The sequence below is a fragment of the Mus musculus genome, chromosome 7, assembly GCF_000001635.26.
Source record: "Mus musculus strain C57BL/6J chromosome 7, GRCm38.p6 C57BL/6J".
Classification (NCBI taxonomy): domain Eukaryota; kingdom Metazoa; phylum Chordata; class Mammalia; order Rodentia; family Muridae; genus Mus; species Mus musculus.
Window position 1 is genome coordinate 141,290,685 of NC_000073.6, and position 16,272 is coordinate 141,306,956.

General features: G+C 51.1%; 2 protein-coding genes across 25 annotated transcripts in view; one reads left to right on the top strand and one right to left on the bottom strand.

The window, feature by feature from the left end:
- The first annotated feature begins 1,289 nt into the window (after window positions 1-1,289).
- Window positions 1,290-5,780, top strand: Drd4 (dopamine receptor D4). Of its 3 annotated transcripts, XM_006536156.4 has the most exons (5): window positions 1,290-1,381; window positions 1,496-1,629; window positions 3,029-3,141; window positions 3,229-3,800; window positions 3,975-4,271. In XM_006536156.4, exons 1-5 carry the CDS (start codon window positions 1,354-1,356, stop codon window positions 4,175-4,177), a joined length of 1,050 nt encoding a protein of 349 aa, XP_006536219.1. In that variant the 5' UTR covers window positions 1,290-1,353; the 3' UTR covers window positions 4,178-4,271. The 3 variants fall into 3 exon arrangements, with proteins under 3 accessions (XP_006536219.1, NP_031904.1, XP_017177461.1); NM_007878.3 differs by having other exon boundaries at window positions 1,334-1,629; window positions 3,975-5,780; XM_017321972.1 differs by lacking the exons at window positions 1,290-1,381; window positions 1,496-1,629 and adding an exon at window positions 1,640-2,722 and having other exon boundaries at window positions 3,975-5,554.
- A 711-nt stretch (window positions 5,781-6,491) lies between these two features.
- Window positions 6,492-16,272, bottom strand: part of Deaf1 (DEAF1, transcription factor) — a 41,694-nt gene continuing 31,913 nt past the window's right edge. For 6 of the 22 annotated variants that reach the window (XM_006536210.4, XM_006536204.3, XM_006536212.2 and 3 more), the window contains one exon: window positions 7,968-11,005. In XM_006536210.4, coding sequence (XP_006536273.1) covers window positions 10,781-11,005 — 225 coding nt within the window. In that variant the 3' untranslated portion in view covers window positions 7,968-10,780. Of the gene's footprint in view, window positions 6,933-7,967; window positions 11,006-16,272 lie in introns of those variants that run through there. The other 16 variants (XM_030242786.1, XM_006536213.1, XM_017322368.2 and 13 more) reach the window with 9 other exon arrangements.

Here is a 16,272-nt window from a genome sequence, read left to right on the forward strand (position 1 = left end):
GTGATAGGGGGTGTAACAGGGGGAGGGGAGATAAAGGGTGGGAGAGAGAAGAACCCACAAAGTAGCAAATACCAACTACAGTCTACCTCCACTTGAAGATAGCCCTTTAGTCACAGGACTCCAGGTAATCTCTCTCAGCATTAGTAAGCCCATATACAAAAATTCTTTCATCAGCATAGTCCCCAGGTACTTTCACTGCAAGGGCTCCCAATCTTCCAGGGACTGTCCTTGCTGCTGTCTCTTCTCCTGTCCTGATTCTACAGTGTCCTCTCAACCTGTGCTGTCCTGTTCCAGCCTAGGTTCCTGTGCTGGCACAGAGAAAAGTATGGCCTCCAGATGTGGCTTGGGAAAAGAGCCCCCATGTGAGAGTTCTCTCAGCTCAGAGAGTCCTTGTCAGGTAACCCTGGTAGTCAGCGTGCCATACAGTATCAAATGCAAGGAAGCTGAGGGTCAAGATAGGAAGTGGGGTAACCACTCAGCGGCCCACAGAGGATGGTTAAGGCTTAAGGCTGAACCAGACATGGTGGTCCACACTCTTTAATTCCAGCACTCCGGAGACAGAGGGGAGGCCGAAGGATCTGAGTTCAGTGCTAGCCTGCTGTACAGAATAAGTTCTAGGACATACGCAGGGAAACCCTGCCTTGAAAAGTCAACAACAACAATAATAAAATTAATAATAATATATTAGATAAAAAGTTAAGACTGGGCCTTGGAGGTGCCAATTATCAATTTCACCATGGTCCGCTTAAGCACTGACTGATGGAGACTTGGGAAGAGAGATGGTGAGAAAAGTAGGGCCAGCCAAGGCCTGGATCCCAAGAGTTGCTGCACATCTGCCCACAGAGAATGAGCTTGGTGTGCTGCTCAGTATTGCTAAGCCCAGAACCGTTAGTGAAAGAGGCGAGGAGCCTTTAACCTGTTCCAGAACCAGAGCTGATGGTTTCCCACGTGGGAAGGACCCCAGTGCAGGAGTATAGATAGGTTCTCCACATCCTCCAAGGTATCTTGGAGAGCCGCTTTTGACAGGTAATTTAGTGGCCTGTCTCCTGGCCAGGATGGGATGGCTGGCTCTGACGAATCTGGTCCAGACAACCTGCTTTTCTACCTAGGTTTCTGGAAGCACAAACTAGCCCCGATGAGGGGACACATCAGCCGCTGCTTAGCCTTTTTATGCCAGTCACTTCGCTCATTTCTCTTGAATTGAAGCATTTCTCCCTCTGCCAATTTCCTAGAGTTCAGAAATTCAAGCCGGGGCGGGGCGGGGCTGGACGCGCTGGGGGCGGGATTCCGGGTAGCCCCTGCCTGCAAATCCCCAGGCTCAGCGCCTCCCGGAGCGGGTTCAGCAGTGGCACCATGGGGAACAGCAGCGCTACTGAGGACGGTGGGCTGTTGGCCGGGCGTGGGCCAGAATCCCTGGGGACTGGCGCCGGGCTTGGGGGCGCGGGCGCGGCGGCGCTGGTGGGGGGCGTGCTGCTCATCGGCTTGGTGTTGGCAGGGAACTCGCTCGTGTGCGTGAGCGTGGCCTCCGAGCGCACGCTGCAGACACCCACCAACTACTTCATCGTGAGCCTGGCTGCTGCCGACCTCCTCCTCGCGGTGCTGGTGCTGCCTCTCTTTGTCTACTCCGAGGTGAGCCTCGGTGCGCTCTTCCCCTACCTCCACTGCTCCCAGCCCCCCAGCCCCAGCGCAGTTTCGCGCTTGGACCCTCAGCCACCTTGAGCCAGGGTGTTTGCAGGGACGTCAGGTCTCCTCACTCCTGACTATCCACTCTCTCCCGCTCTTCAGAATCTTTCGCCTACTTTTCCTCTTGTCCGTCACCCTACCATCCTCTGGATTCCTTCCTACTCTGTCTGAGAGCTACCTACCCAGAGAGGACTCGTGTCCCTAAAACCAAGAATCGCAGAAAATTGTCCTTCCTATTTAAGCCCTGGCTTCCACTGCAGAAATGCTGCATCCCCCAGCCTGTGGCAAAAAACAGCTAGCTAGACAGGCGAAAGTGCAGACACGCAGCATCAGCATCACTACCGATGACTACTGCCTTTTGGGAACACACACACACACACACACACACACACACACACACACACACACACACCCCAGCCTGTGCCAGCTCACTCTCACCCTTCGGAAGAAGCCCAAAGCCTGCAGCCACCCAGCTCCCAGGAGCTCGGAGCAGCAAAGGGTGAAGGCAGAGAGGCCTGGGCAGGATACTGAACCTGAGGGGCCGCTAAAGGGAGTGGGTTCAGGACCTTTTGGAGACTCCTGGAACACAGACACCCCAGATCAGGTCTGGCTCGTAGGTGGGTCTGCTGTGGTTACTGGCAATTCTTATCTGCCCACGGTTTGGGCAGGGTGGGGTGGGGTGAATGGTATTTCTAAAGAAGACCCTGAGTTCTGGAGCTGGAGCAGAGGCCAGTGGCCACACTTGACCCCAGGTCCTCCCCAAGGCACAGACGTCACTGTGATGATTCTTAAGCTCATAATCATCCCAAATCAGTGTGAAGGGATTTGGGGACGGCTGGTTTGAGACGGCTGTGTGCTCCTTTGCCCTTGAAAAAGAACACTCCGTGCAGCAGATTCACAGACAGCCCGGCGAGGTCTTTGTATTTTTAGGACACATTTGTCCTCAGGACAATTGCCATGTGTCCAGCAAGTGAAGAGACCTATCCAAAGCCCCACAGCAGTGACAGTTCATGCAGGGAGGATAACTCGAGTCTTGGAGGTGGGTAGGATTTGTGTTTAGGGGGCCAGGCTTAAGAATTTAGGGCCTCCTCTCCCCTAGATGTTATCAACCCCCCTGGGTCTTACCCAAGCTTCTCACATAACCAAAGAAGACCTAAGTCAAGAGGCAGGTCTGTTTGCACGTTCTGTCTCCAACACATGTCTCAGGCTCACATCGGGCTTGTATGCCCCCTTCCCTCTAATACACAGCCCTCGATTCCCCTCAACAAGAGTGGGGGTCAGCAAGTCCGCGGCTCAAAGGTCAGGCAGGTCTTGTGTTTCATTTCTGCAAACTCTGCGTGGCCAGGTCCAGGGTGGCGTGTGGCTCCTGAGCCCCCGTCTCTGTGACACGCTCATGGCCATGGACGTCATGCTGTGCACCGCCTCCATCTTCAACCTGTGCGCCATCAGCGTGGACAGGTGGGTACCCCGGACGACCCCTCTCCCAGTCCCACCTCCGGGTTAGCCGCCCCACTCGGCAGCTTCACCGCTCCTGTGCTCCTCTAGGTTCGTGGCCGTGACCGTGCCGCTGCGCTACAACCAGCAGGGTCAGTGCCAGCTGCTGCTCATCGCCGCCACGTGGCTGCTGTCCGCCGCGGTGGCTTCGCCAGTGGTGTGTGGCCTCAATGATGTGCCCGGCCGCGATCCGGCCGTGTGCTGCCTGGAGAACCGAGACTATGTGGTCTACTCGTCCGTCTGCTCCTTCTTCCTGCCCTGTCCGCTCATGCTACTGCTTTACTGGGCCACTTTCCGCGGCCTGCGGCGCTGGGAGGCAGCCCGGCACACCAAACTTCACAGCCGCGCGCCGCGCCGACCCAGCGGCCCCGGCCCGCCGGTGTCGGACCCTACTCAGGGTCCCTTCTTCCCAGACTGCCCACCTCCCTTACCCAGCCTCCGGACGAGCCCCAGCGACTCCAGCAGGCCGGAGTCAGAGCTCTCTCAGAGACCCTGCAGCCCCGGGTGTCTGCTCGCTGATGCAGCTCTCCCGCAACCTCCTGAGCCGTCTTCCCGCAGAAGGAGAGGCGCCAAGATCACGGGAAGGGAGCGCAAGGCAATGAGAGTCCTGCCGGTGGTAGTCGGTGGGTTCCTGTCCTGGGACAAGAGTTGATAGAGGGAGGGAGGGAGGGAGGGAGGGGTCCCGGGAGCTGAGGCCGGGGACAGGGGGAGGGTCCAGGTTGGAAGGGTGAAAAGTGGGGGGTCCTGGGTGAGGGACCTGGAGTGCGGGTGTACAGGCTCACGCCGCCCATCCCCAGGGGCCTTCCTGGTGTGTTGGACGCCTTTCTTCGTGGTGCACATCACGCGGGCGCTGTGTCCGGCTTGCTTCGTGTCTCCGCGCCTGGTCAGTGCCGTCACCTGGCTAGGCTATGTCAACAGTGCCCTCAACCCCATCATCTACACCATCTTCAACGCGGAGTTTCGAAGTGTCTTCCGCAAGACTCTCCGTCTCCGCTGCTGAAAGGATGTCCTGCAGAGGTCAAGGAGTTCCAAGACTGTGTGCAGAGTGCGCTGGCGCGCATTCTTTCAGTCTGATTAAACGAAATCTTTTCTAACCACTTATGAAGGCTGGGGGTTGGGAAAAAGAAAAGAAAAGAGGAAGCTCTTTTGTCTGGATGATGCCCCCCCCCGCCCCTGCCCCAGTTAACTTCTGTCTTTGAGGATGCTCAGTTCAGCTCCAGGAGGCAGGAGGCTTCTGAAGTCTCTGCCCCAGAAAAGTAGGGGAACTACTACATCTGCCTTAGTTTCCCCTCACTATGAAAAGTGACCAAGTGTCCTAGAAGAGGAGCTAGAGGAATTTCCTGAGGCTGCTGGGTCCTCAGGATCCTATCCAGGCCAACTCTTGCTCCTTGGAGAGCTAGGGAGGGAGGGCTCTGCTGTCATTGAAGGGGTGGTGGGTATCCTATTTTGGAAACTTTCTGAGTACAGCACACATAGCTTTCTACCAGCCTTTCTCCAAAAGGTGCCTGAAACTCAGCACTGACCAAGTTCCTCAAGGTGCCCTCTGGAAGGGAGCCCTCCACTCAGACCCACCCAGTCTGCCTTTATTTACCCTATGTATGTCCAGCATCTGGGTATCTATGTGACCAGGCGGCAAGGTTCAAGGCTGGACTAAGGGGCCCAAGCAGCCAAGGTGTTGGGGCTCCTTGGCCAAGGCCCAGTCCTACAAGAAGAGGTGATTCCTGATAGGGACTGCCTACCCTAACACTTTTCCCTCCCCCGTCCTGTTATGGGAGAGATGTGACTCAGGGCTGCTGTGGGCAGGAGTGCAGGGGGTCTGTGGGGGGGTGGTCCTAGGCTGGGGTCCCACATCAAAGGCAGCTGGCACAATGTGTCACACTCTGTTCTCAATATTGAGGAATAATGAGCTGTGAGTGCTACAGTAGTAGCACCCCCCCCCCCACACACACACATTTTATACTAGCTCTGGTTGAACAGGGACAATTCCCCAGCACAGAGGGAAATTGCCATAAGGCCTCACTGGGCTCTAGATGCTCATGCCCCTGCTGTGTCATCTGTTGACCTTCCAGGACCAGCATGCTCCTAAGGGGCCAATGGGGTCTTGGGTTCATGTCTGTCCACATAGAGTCTAGTATTAGTGGAACTGAGGCTCCCTTAAGTTTTGCCCCTGGAGACCCTAGGATACCAAATGTGCCTGGCCTTTGCTGATTTCCACTGAACTGAAAGGCTCTACAGATACAAAGGTAAGGTTGAAACTCATGTGAGGGGGACAGAAGTCTCTGGAAGCTTGGGAAACTAAGCCCCAAGGGCCCATGCCCCTAGACCTTTTGAGTTTCTTCCTTAGAGGAAAGGGAAACAATAAATTGGATGAATTCCAGGTGGCATGTGTCACTCATCCATTGCTCTTGGGTGGTCACTACCCCAAAACCCATCTTGGTGTTCTGGGGCCCTCATTTGGTGACACTCCTTGGGGGTAGATGCCATGGATGCCCCTGCAGGCTGTCCCATAGGGTTGGGCATTTCCTTGATGACTTTGCCATTTTGGTCTTGTTTTCCTGCCACTGTTAGTATTAAACTGAGCTGTATAATCTCAGCTAACTGCATGCATGGTCTGGGTGGCTAGTTACAGCTGAGGGCTTCTCTGCCACCAGAAAACAACGGCAAGGCTCCTCTTGCTCAAAGGGTTGGAGAGGCCCAAGGCTTGATTCCAATTAAATAGGATGGTCACGGAGACCTTATTCAGTAGAAAGGCCTCAGGTGCCCGACTCCCTTTTAAGGCAGGGACCCCACAGTCTTGGCATCTTCTTACTCACATGCATGCCCCTCCCTCAGCTACCCTTGTGATTCACCTTCAGGGAATCTCAGGGCTGGGTGCAGGACCTTCTGGCAGAAGGAAGAACGGTTCTCTGCCCAGTGTGGGGTTAGCCATAATTTCTTACACATACCAGAGTGTGAAGCTGGAAGATACTTTTATCTCACAGGGTCTGTTTTAGAAGTAGGTATGAGAATTGGTGAGTCTATAAACATAAACTATAAAAGTTCATCCTAAACTTCAACTTGAAGCTTCCCTGCACTAGTAGGGGATATGCAGGGTCTCCCTACTTCCACTAGAGAAATAGATTGAAAATTCCTCAGGGGTCGCAGGCTGGCCTGCACTATGTGCTGGCCACGACAGCAGTGAAGGTAGGTCAACAAGAGGATTGCTGGAGGCCTACATCCCCACAGTAGAACACGTGGCAGTGTATATTATACTCACACAATCAGGACTTAGCAGAAACCTTCTGGTCATCTGAATATAAAATGGCTTGACAACATTCAGGTATGGGGTGGGAGTTTTATTTACATGTTTATTAACAGATAAGACAGGTATGTACACGTGGCATAGGGCACCCCAAGGGTAGTGGGACACTCATGATCCAGGGATGAAAGAGCACCGTGATAGGCTGAGGGCCCTGGGCTGTAGCAGAGTGCCCCATTCTGAAAGCTGCCAGCGTTCCTTGGTCTCTGGAAGGAGCTTGTTTCCAAGGGCACAATCTGTTAATAACTTGTCCGGCAAGTTTCCCATGGCCCCTCTTCTCAGCAGCCCCCACAGTCATCAGAGGGCCTAAGCCTGCGATGGCTTCACAGCAGAGCTCAAGGAGAAGCCTGGCTCAAACAGCAACTTTTTCTATCACACTTTCTTCAACATGGACGTCATCAGCCTGGACAGTGACAGACGCTGACTGGCCACACACATGCTGATGGTCTTTCCAGTCCTAGAAGAAAAGACAGCCATGTTAGCAGGAAGGACATCAGGGACCCACTGCGGACCAAGCAGCACATCACCTGTGGATGGGCTGGGCTGGGGCGCTGGGAGGAGCCCTGGATTTCACACTAAGGGGGCTGTTTGTGTGCTGTTAGTCAGGGAACGTTTCCATCAGGGCTGGTGTGTCAACCACTGAAGCTGTAGAGATCAGATAACAAGACACGCATGTAACAAGACTGAATATGTTCAGACAGGGTCTCTCTATCATGTAGCCCTAGTTGTCCTGGAACTAACTAGTAGATCAGGCTGGTCTCGAACTCACAGAGATGTTCATGCCTCTGCCTCCTGAGGGCTGGGATTAGAGGTATGTGCCACCGTACTCAGCTGCTGTTAGAATTACAGGCACAGTGGCTCATGCCTGTAATCCCAGCATGGGGGGAATTGAAACAGGAGAGTTGCCAGGAGTTTGATAACAGCCTAGGCTAACAGTAAAAACAAATACATTTCTGTGTGATACTGCCACCCACCGTGATATTCACAATGAGTGTGAGGATGATCCTATCTGCAGGCACAGGCACACATGCACACAGACAGCCCATAAGAAGCACATTCTGAAGGCAAGTGGTGCCTCAGGATAGGCCAGCCTCACTGTCATGATAAAAAAAAACTGCCCCAACCAGGTGGCACTGCACAGGCCTTTAATCCCAGCACTTGGGAAGGAGAGGCCAGCCTGGTCTACAGAGTAAGTTCCAGGACAGCCAGGGCTACACAGAGAAACCCTGTCTCAAAAAACCAAAAAAAAAAAAAAAAAAAAAAAAAAAAAAAAAAAAAGCCAGATTTAACAATCAGTCTTGGTAGTAGAAAAATGGCTCAGTGGTTAAGAGGACCTAGACTCAGTTCCCAGACCCACCTGGTGGCTCACAACTGCCTGTAACTCCAGTTCCAGGGATTCAAGACTCTCCTCTGACCTCCATGGGCACCACCCACACCAATCCCCCTCCCTCCCCGCCAGCTACACTTCAGCCAGCACTCAGGAGGCAGAGGCAGGCTGATATATGAGTTTGGGGTCAAGGCCTGCCAGCTCTACATAGTGAAGAGTTGGGGAAATGGCTGGAGGGTGGTGGTGAAGTGTGCTCTTGTTGTGACATCATGAGGATCAGAGTGTGGATCATAGCATTTATATAGCAGGCCAGGCATTCAGTATATGCCCGCAACCCCAGCTTCAAGAGAAGCAGAGACAGGAGGAGGACAGCTGGGCTTGCTGGCTTCCAGTTAACCAAGGAAGAGTTCAGGAAGAGACTATCTTAAAGGAATAGGTAGATATTAAAGAAACACACCTGATGCCCTCTTTAGGTCTCTCAGCAGGCACCAGTACACAAGGGTACATACACACACACACACTTTTTGTTGCTGGTTTTGTTTTTTTTTGAGACAGGGTCTCTAGGTAGCTCTGGCTAGCCTGGGACTTGCTATGTAGACCAGGCTGGACTTGAACTCATAGAGATCGGCTTCCTAAATGCTGGGATTAAAGGTGTGTGCCACCACACTTGGTACCAACATCATGTACAATGATTTTTTTTTTTAAATCCCATTAAGAAAAAGTCTCTGTGACTGAAAATGACCCTGGCTCATAGATGCAAACAGTGATGTCTTTGGCTTGCTTGAAAATGTTCAGCCCCGGCCAAAGAGCAGGTGCTGACTCTTGGCAGGACGTTCTCAGAGAAACCAGCCATTCTGGAGACTTCAGATTCTCCACAGCAGTGAAGCAGAAAGGCTGGCACCATGATGGCAAACAGACGTAACCATGCTAGAGTCCTTGGCAAAGTCAGGTCCGGTTATATGGGTAACAAGCAGCACGGTTGTGGTTGAGCGTGCAAGCTATTCCTAACCTTCCCAGCTGATAGCTTCCGGTGCACAATGCAGGCGCCTGCACAGTTCATGTGCATAGTCTGCAGATTTAGACACATCCTTTCCTGTATATGCCAACCCATATAAGTAAAACCTTAAAGTTTACATCCCCTTTGCAAATGTTCTTAGTTCAGGGATGGTTTTGAAAGTCTCAAACCTCAGCACTTGGAGTGTTGTGGCAAGAAGTCACTAGTTAAAGGCCAGCCTGAGCCGGGCATGGTGGCACACACCTTTAATCCCAGCACTCGGGAGGCAGAGGCAGGCGGATTTCTGAGTTCGAGGTCAGCCTGGTCTACAAAGTGAGTTCCAGGACAGCCAGGCTACACAGAGAAACCCTGTCCCCCTTCAAAAAAATCCACCCCCCCCAAAAAAAAAGAGAAGATGAACTTCTGATTTTGCTCCCCAAATCTCTGGCCTCTTGGAGGCAAGCACAGCTCTAGAGATGTCCAGAGGACATAGGCCATGGCACCCCCTAAGCCCTGGAGGCGATGGCTCCCGAGGATTCACCAGGGCAGACAGGACTGCCAGGTTCCATCAGGGTGGAACGTGGCACTTTCCTTGTGACATGTGAAGCTCTCTGAGACCTGCAGACCTCAGGCTGGGGCACATGTCTACTTCATGAGCTGCTCTTCGTGCCTGTATCCTATCGCCACACTTCTGTTCGCTGGCCAGGTTTCATCAAGCCACCAGGGAGCAGGTCTTGAGGGAGGTTCTGTCAGCAGATATGGCTTGAACCTGCGGTGGCTATTAAGGTAGCCGTACAAAGGAACTCTTAAGGCTCCTACAACTATGGACTAGGCACAAAAGAAGCAATCAATTTAATAGGGCACAAGGAACAGAAACGACTCCATGGAGAGTGTTGGGAGGCCACAGCAGCTGCCCCAACCCAGACCCAGCTTCATGGCACTGCCTAGGATAACCATAGGCTGAAGACTTTGGAAAAAATAAAAATGATGAGGTTACTAGCTGTTCCAAAGTGCTCTTGGGAAGGGTAAAAGTGTTAAGCATATGATGGTCTAAGTGTTCAACTGACAGCGTAGTAGTGCCCTAGGACAGTACAGATGCAGCCCAACACCATAAACTTATTAAAAAATGTCATGAGATTTGTTTTGCCCTCCCCAATACTTGATTATTTCGTTCTTGAGTGTGCACTTTGTAGATGACAATGTCATGTCACAATATCAAAAGGTTAGACATGCAAACAACTCTCTTCAATGCTAGGGGTGGTAGCAAACCTCAGATCCAAGCACCAGAGAAAAGGAGCCAGCAGAAGGTTCGAGGGCAGTCCAGGCTACATAAAACCCTGTTTCAAAAAAAAGGGGGGGGGGCAGGGACTGGAGCTCTGGCTCAGGTGGCAGAGTGCCTGTCTGATTTAAGGTTATGCTTGACTATATATGGAGTTCTACAGCAGCCTGATATATATGAAACCCTGTCTCAAAGACGAAAAGGGCCAGGCGGCGGCGGTGGTGGTGGCAGCTCATGCCTTTAATCCCAGCACTTGGGAGGCAAAGGCAGGCGGATTTCTGAGTTTGAGGCCAGCCTGGTCTACAAAGTAAATTCCAGGACAGCCAGGGTTGTGTAGAAAAACCTTGTTTCAAACAAACAAACAAACAAACAAACAAAACAAAGTTTAAAAAAAAAGAAGAAAAGAAAAAAGGGAAAAAGCTCTCTTTGCTGCTTTAAGAGCCAATGATTAATAGGAACAATGACACTGGATGACCATTCTTGCAATGTTCTGTGAGGCCTGCTGGGCCAGGCCATGGTGAGAGGCCCTCAGAACATGGACTCCTTGCCAGTGGACTTTGCCCAATGCAGGCCTTACATGGGCACATAGATGCTCACGTGCTTTCATCTCACAGATCCAGCTGGGAGCCTGCAGAAATGGGAAGGAAGAACCCAAACCCAGCAGAGGATCCAGCAGGCAGCTCTAAGCAGCCACTGCTCTGAGCACTACCCAGACCATAACCCTGAAGGCAGCGTTCTGCCCCGCAGGTGCTTGGAGTGAGTCCACCTGCCTAGGCACCTATCCAGGACACTAGAGTGGGAAAGGCTGAGGTGATGCAGGCATGTGAGCAGGCACGCTACCTTGCGCTGGCAGAACGTAGAGCAGTAGTTAACCTTGTGGCAGCCGGTACACTCACTCATGGCCTCCCGGCCGCAGTTGACACATGACTGCTGCAAGAAGGACAAACAAGTGTCAGCGTCACAGCAGGCACCAGGCTCCATGGCAGGCACCCATGACCAACAGAAACACTAAGTACAGCTGTGGACTGTGTCCGTCCCAGGGTTGACCAGTTGTACAGAACCGGCTTCTCTTTATCGGAGTTTACTCTGTACAATGAAACAGAGTATTAGTGTATAGAAAGTCCAACTTGGGAGAAGTTCTCAACTTTTCAGCACACCTTCTGAGTGCTTGAGGTCCCAGCCCGCAGACACGCGGGAGACCAGCACTGCGAACTCTGAGTTGCTTTTAGTGTGTCAGCTCTGCTATGGAATCTGGGTCTAATGTCCCCAGTGGTCTTAGCATCCCCAAGGTGTCCCCAGGGGGCTCTTCAGAGTCACTTCATTGAAAGAGCACTGTCTAATGTTTTGTGTACCTTTTCTTTAAGCCACATTACTGGAAGATAGTTAAACTGGAGTGCTGAACACAACCTCTCAGTGACTTATTTTCGTGAAATAACAAATTATATATGGCATTTGGTAACTATAAGCTCTCTGTTAACAAACACTTTCCAGGATGGAGAGAACCAGAAACCCTGAGACTGGGTTACAGAGTTGGGAAGGGCATCTGTTAGGGTACTGGGTCACACAGGCCAAGGAACACAGGCTGGTAGGCACTGGGCAGGAACCTGCTGTGACCAATATATACAGCATATACAATATATATTGTATATGTACAATATACCGATGTGACTGGTGGGTTCACAAGGCTACTCGGTCCTCTCTGATCACTGTTTTGCAGGTATGCTGGAAACACAATAGCTACTTGAAGGCTCTTGTTCTGAGTTTTAGCTTTCTTCTGTGGTCTCCACAGTGACCACCATCTTCCTATTTGTGAAACATCAGCTACCTCATTCCCTTTAGAAAGCATTATCTGCAGTTGGATCCTGGGCACTGAATTAGCTGCCTGGCCTCCAGCACTGTACCAAGCCTCCAGACTCTGCCTCCACTTTAAATAACAAAATACTGTAAAAAAGTCCATAGCCATGTAGATAGAATTGGTAGGCCAGAGTCAGGAAGGCACTATGGGAGGAGTGGGGGTCCAGACATACAGGACCTTGGAAGACAGCACTGGCTATAACAGAACATCAGTGTGTTCACCCTGCTAGAAATATGTGACCAGACAGATCAATAGGGCAGGAGACAAACTGGTTGGTTAACTCCTGACTCCTGTCCAGGAGAGCTCCCAGGTGAACTTGCTTAGTGGTCAGGTCTGTAGAAGGAGAGACAGCAGACAATGGCAGGCAGCCTAGTCCAGGCTGCAAGGATTGCCACTAAACACAGGATGTGGTAAGGCAGGTTTGTTCTTCCTGTTGAAGCTTTTTGTCAGTTCCACTGTGAGAAGAGCCAGTCTGAGCATGTCCAACAGATGACCTGCCTGACTTCAGAGCTGCAGAGAAGAGGGGAGCAGCCTGGCCTATGTAGCTGGGGGAAATACCCCTCCCCTTCTTGTGCTGGGGTAGTATGTGTGTCCCAGACAGCCCTGAGCACAAAAATGGCAGCAATAATGAAACCCACTGTAGAGCTGGCGTTTGTGTTCAGAGGCGGGACAAGAGAGCTGTGACTGACACACTCCCGGAGGACAGCCTGTGATTGTCACAGGGGCTCTCTGTACTAACGCTGCAGCTTTTCTGAAAAAAAAAAAAAAAAAATGGAAGAGGGCCCCAAGATTAGTCTCTTTTTTCAGAGACAACATTCTACCACACCAGCAGACGGACACCAGTGACAGCTATCTGTGCTGCCAAAGTGACTTCAAAAAGGTCCCCCGAGCTTCCTAGAAACCTACAGAGTTTCAGAACCACAGAGTGTCTTTCCATGGATGAGCCTCAACAGAAGAGATCGCCACTGTGCTCTCAGGTAGAGGCCAAAGAACTTCCTCCAGGGCATGTGGTCTCAAGGTGTGAGCCTGGAGCCTCTAGAGAACTACGCCCAGCAGTCTCTGCCTCAGAAAGAATGGGTACGCAGACCCTGTGCCCCAGAGGGAGGGCCAATGAACTGTCCATTAGCACAGCACACAGGCTGGCTTCAATGTCAACTTACAGCATGGCAGGAATATGAACAAGGACCAGCTACGCCACCCACTACTTTTGGCGTCACTCATTTCTAAATTATACAAACTGAATGTCACAGGTAACTGAGCAATGTCTCACAGAAGAATCACAAGAAGATGACGACTGTATAATACAGTGCTCACTAATCCCCAATCACTCAATAATATATTTGTCATCAGTCTGTAAACGTTCTTTAAGTCCTACTTGAACTTGGGACCTGCTAATGCTGGGGGTGGCTCAATGCTTTGCCTCTAGATAACTAGTTGTAGCTAGCCTGGAACTCACTCAGTTTGTATACCAGGCTGGTCTTGAACTCAGGAACCCACCTGTCTCTTTGCTCCCGACTTTTTTTTTTTTTAAATATTTTTAAAGATTCATTTATTTATTATACGTAAGTACACTGTAGCTGTCTTCAGACAATCCAGAAGAGGGAGTCAGATCTTGTTACGGATGGTTGTGCCCCACCATGCGGTTGCTGGGATTTGAACTCCGAACCAGCTGCCAGCTGATTACTTCGGTACTCTCAGTTCATCCTGGGGTTGAAAGAGCAGTCGGGTGCTCTTACCACTGAGCCATCTCACCAGCCCTGCTCCCGACTTCTTTGAAGGCTTTCACATTATTACATTTATTTATGCGTGGGTGTTTGAACATACATGACATGGTACACGTGTGCAGGTCAGAGAACTTGCAGGAGTCCAGCATGTTAGTCCAGGAGTCAGGTCACCAGGCCTGGCAGCAAGTGCCTTCACATCCTGGACCACCTCACTGGCCTCTTCAGCACCTTAAGAAGTGAATAATTGGGCTCTATGTTCAGTGTGAGGCGCACCTGAGCTCATGAGAGAACAGCAGAGGATGGAGGCACCGGGCCGGCTTCCCTGGCTGCCAGCTGATTACTTCGGTACTCTCAGTTCATCCTGGGGTTGAAAGGTCACAGGGAGTCTGTTATGTGACTGAGTCCAGGGATCAAAAGCAGGGACTATTGAGCCACAGGGCCTGTATTAGATAAGGCCTGTATCCTGAATTCAGAGAGGGAGCCACACTATACTAGGTGTGGACCTCCCTGAAGGACCCAGCCAGTGAGAAGTTCCATGTCAGAGAAATGCATCAGGGACTAGAAGAAACACCATTTTGCCTCTGCACAGCAGCTATTTTTGCCTTTTGTCTAGGCTGAGGCCTGACTCTGCTTGTCTCAGTCTTGCTATCCCGGGTCTCCTGTCCTTTGATTATGAAGTAAGGGTCTTTGCCTCTCACACCCAGAGATCATATGACTGAGCACTATGCCAAATGACGGCCTGGAGAAAATGAAGCCACTTTCCTCCAATCAGAGTCTTTGAAGCTTTCATGTGCCCTCAGCTCTTCAGGCAGCCCCGCTTCTGCTGTGTCCTCTCACATACATGTTCACAGAACCCCAGCAGGTCTACTCCATCTGGCCTCTTCTGTTTCTAGGGCAAGGGAAGCAAAGACCTTACTACAGATCCCAGCCCCGCCTCTCACAAGCAGTTTATAAGCCACTTTCAGCCCATCTAAGATGGATGTTCCTTCTGTGTGTATGCTTGCTGGTGATGCTGCAGGGGAAATAGGTAGAAGACAGACATGTCGCTCCTGCCACAGCCTTGTTTTTCTAGTCTATTAAAAGCATAAAAGGATAGCCAAGCGGCAGTGACACAAACCTTTAATCCTAGCACTAGGGAGGCAGAGGCACCTGGATCTCTGAGTTGAGTCCAGCCTGGTGTACAAAGCAAGTTCCAAGACAGCTAGGGTTACACAGAGAAATCCTGTCTCAAAAACCAAAACCAGGGCTGGTGAGATGGCTCAGTGGGTAAGAGCACCTGACTGCTCTTCCAAAGGTCTGGAGTTCAAATCCCAGCAACCACATGATGGCTCACAACCATCCGTAACAAGATCTTCTGAAGACAGCTACAGTATACTTACATATAATAAACAAACAAACAAATCTTAAAACAAAACAAAACAAAACAAAAACAAAACGCATATGAGGTGCCTTGGAATTCAGTACATACAGACATATAGTCCCAGAACCTGGAATTCAGTACATACAGACATATAGTCCCAGAACCTGGGAGGCAGATGCAGCAGGATTGTAAGTTCTAGACCAACCTGGGCTACACAGCAACCAAGAAAGAAAGGTGTGTGTGCCCCTGTGTAAGAGCTCCAATGTCCCCAAGTGGGAGTGAAATAGAACGAGACAGTGAGGGCCAGCCGTCGTGGTGCTTGGCCATGGCTGAGCATTACAGGCTACCCTGCCGTCGCTATCTCTGGGTCAGAAAGTAGCAGCACTGGGATGACTGTCCAGAATGGTGTCTAGTCTAAGTGTTGCTGATGGACAAGCTGCAGGTAGAATGGTGACTCCCAGGAGCATTCCCAAGGGTCCTCAGAGGAGACGGAAGGGAGGGATGCCCATCTCCTCCCTGAACACCTACTTCAGAAGTGCAGCATGAGGGCGGACTGGGGTGGAGGACATTCTTCTTTTCAGACCCATCCAGGCAGAATTCCAAAGGCCCTTTGTCCAGCACCATGGCTGTCCCTTTAAGGCAGCAGCTCTGCTTTTGCAGGCGTGGCCTCCACAGGTTACACAGAGGATGAGAGGGAAGCTGGCTGGTATCCGGACGCTGGAAGAAACTGCCAGAACCTGGCCTACATAAACACCTGAAGCCTGATAACTGAAAGTAGGAAAGCTGGGGGCTAGAGAGCTGGCTCACCGGGTAAGAGCACTGGCTGCTCTACTACAGGACCAGAGTTCAATTCTCAGCACCCACATGGCAACACAACTGTCTATAACTCCAGTTTCAAGGGATCTGACACCCTCACACAGCCAGACACACAAAACACCAATATATAAAAAAATAAAAGTAGGTAAATCATTAAACAAAACAAAACAAAAACAAAAACATGTGCTAGAGAGATGGCTCAGTGGTTAAGAACACTGACTACTCTTCCAGAGGTCCTGAGTTCAATTCCCAGCAACCACATGGTGGCTCACAACCATCTGTAATGAGATCTGACGTCCTCTTCTGGTGTGTCTGAAGACAGCTACAGTGTATGTATTTATAATAAAATAAATAAATCTTTTTAAAAAATCTAAGCTGTTAAAAAAAAGTATGACAGCTGTGTGCTATGTGTTGCATGCTCTGTGCTGCATGTTGCATGCCG

Excerpts from the sequence above, each read along its gene's own strand:
- Drd4 (NM_007878.3), top strand. The coding sequence starts at position 1,354 with ATGGGGAACAGCAGCGCTACTGAGGACGGTGGGCTGTTGGCCGGGCGT. Across the intron at positions 1,630-3,028 it reads CTCTCTTTGTCTACTCCGAG|GTCCAGGGTGGCGTGTGGCT; the intron begins GTGAGCCTCGGT and ends CTGCGTGGCCAG. Across the intron at positions 3,801-3,974 it reads AGTCCTGCCGGTGGTAGTCG|GGGCCTTCCTGGTGTGTTGG; the intron begins GTGGGTTCCTGT and ends GCCCATCCCCAG.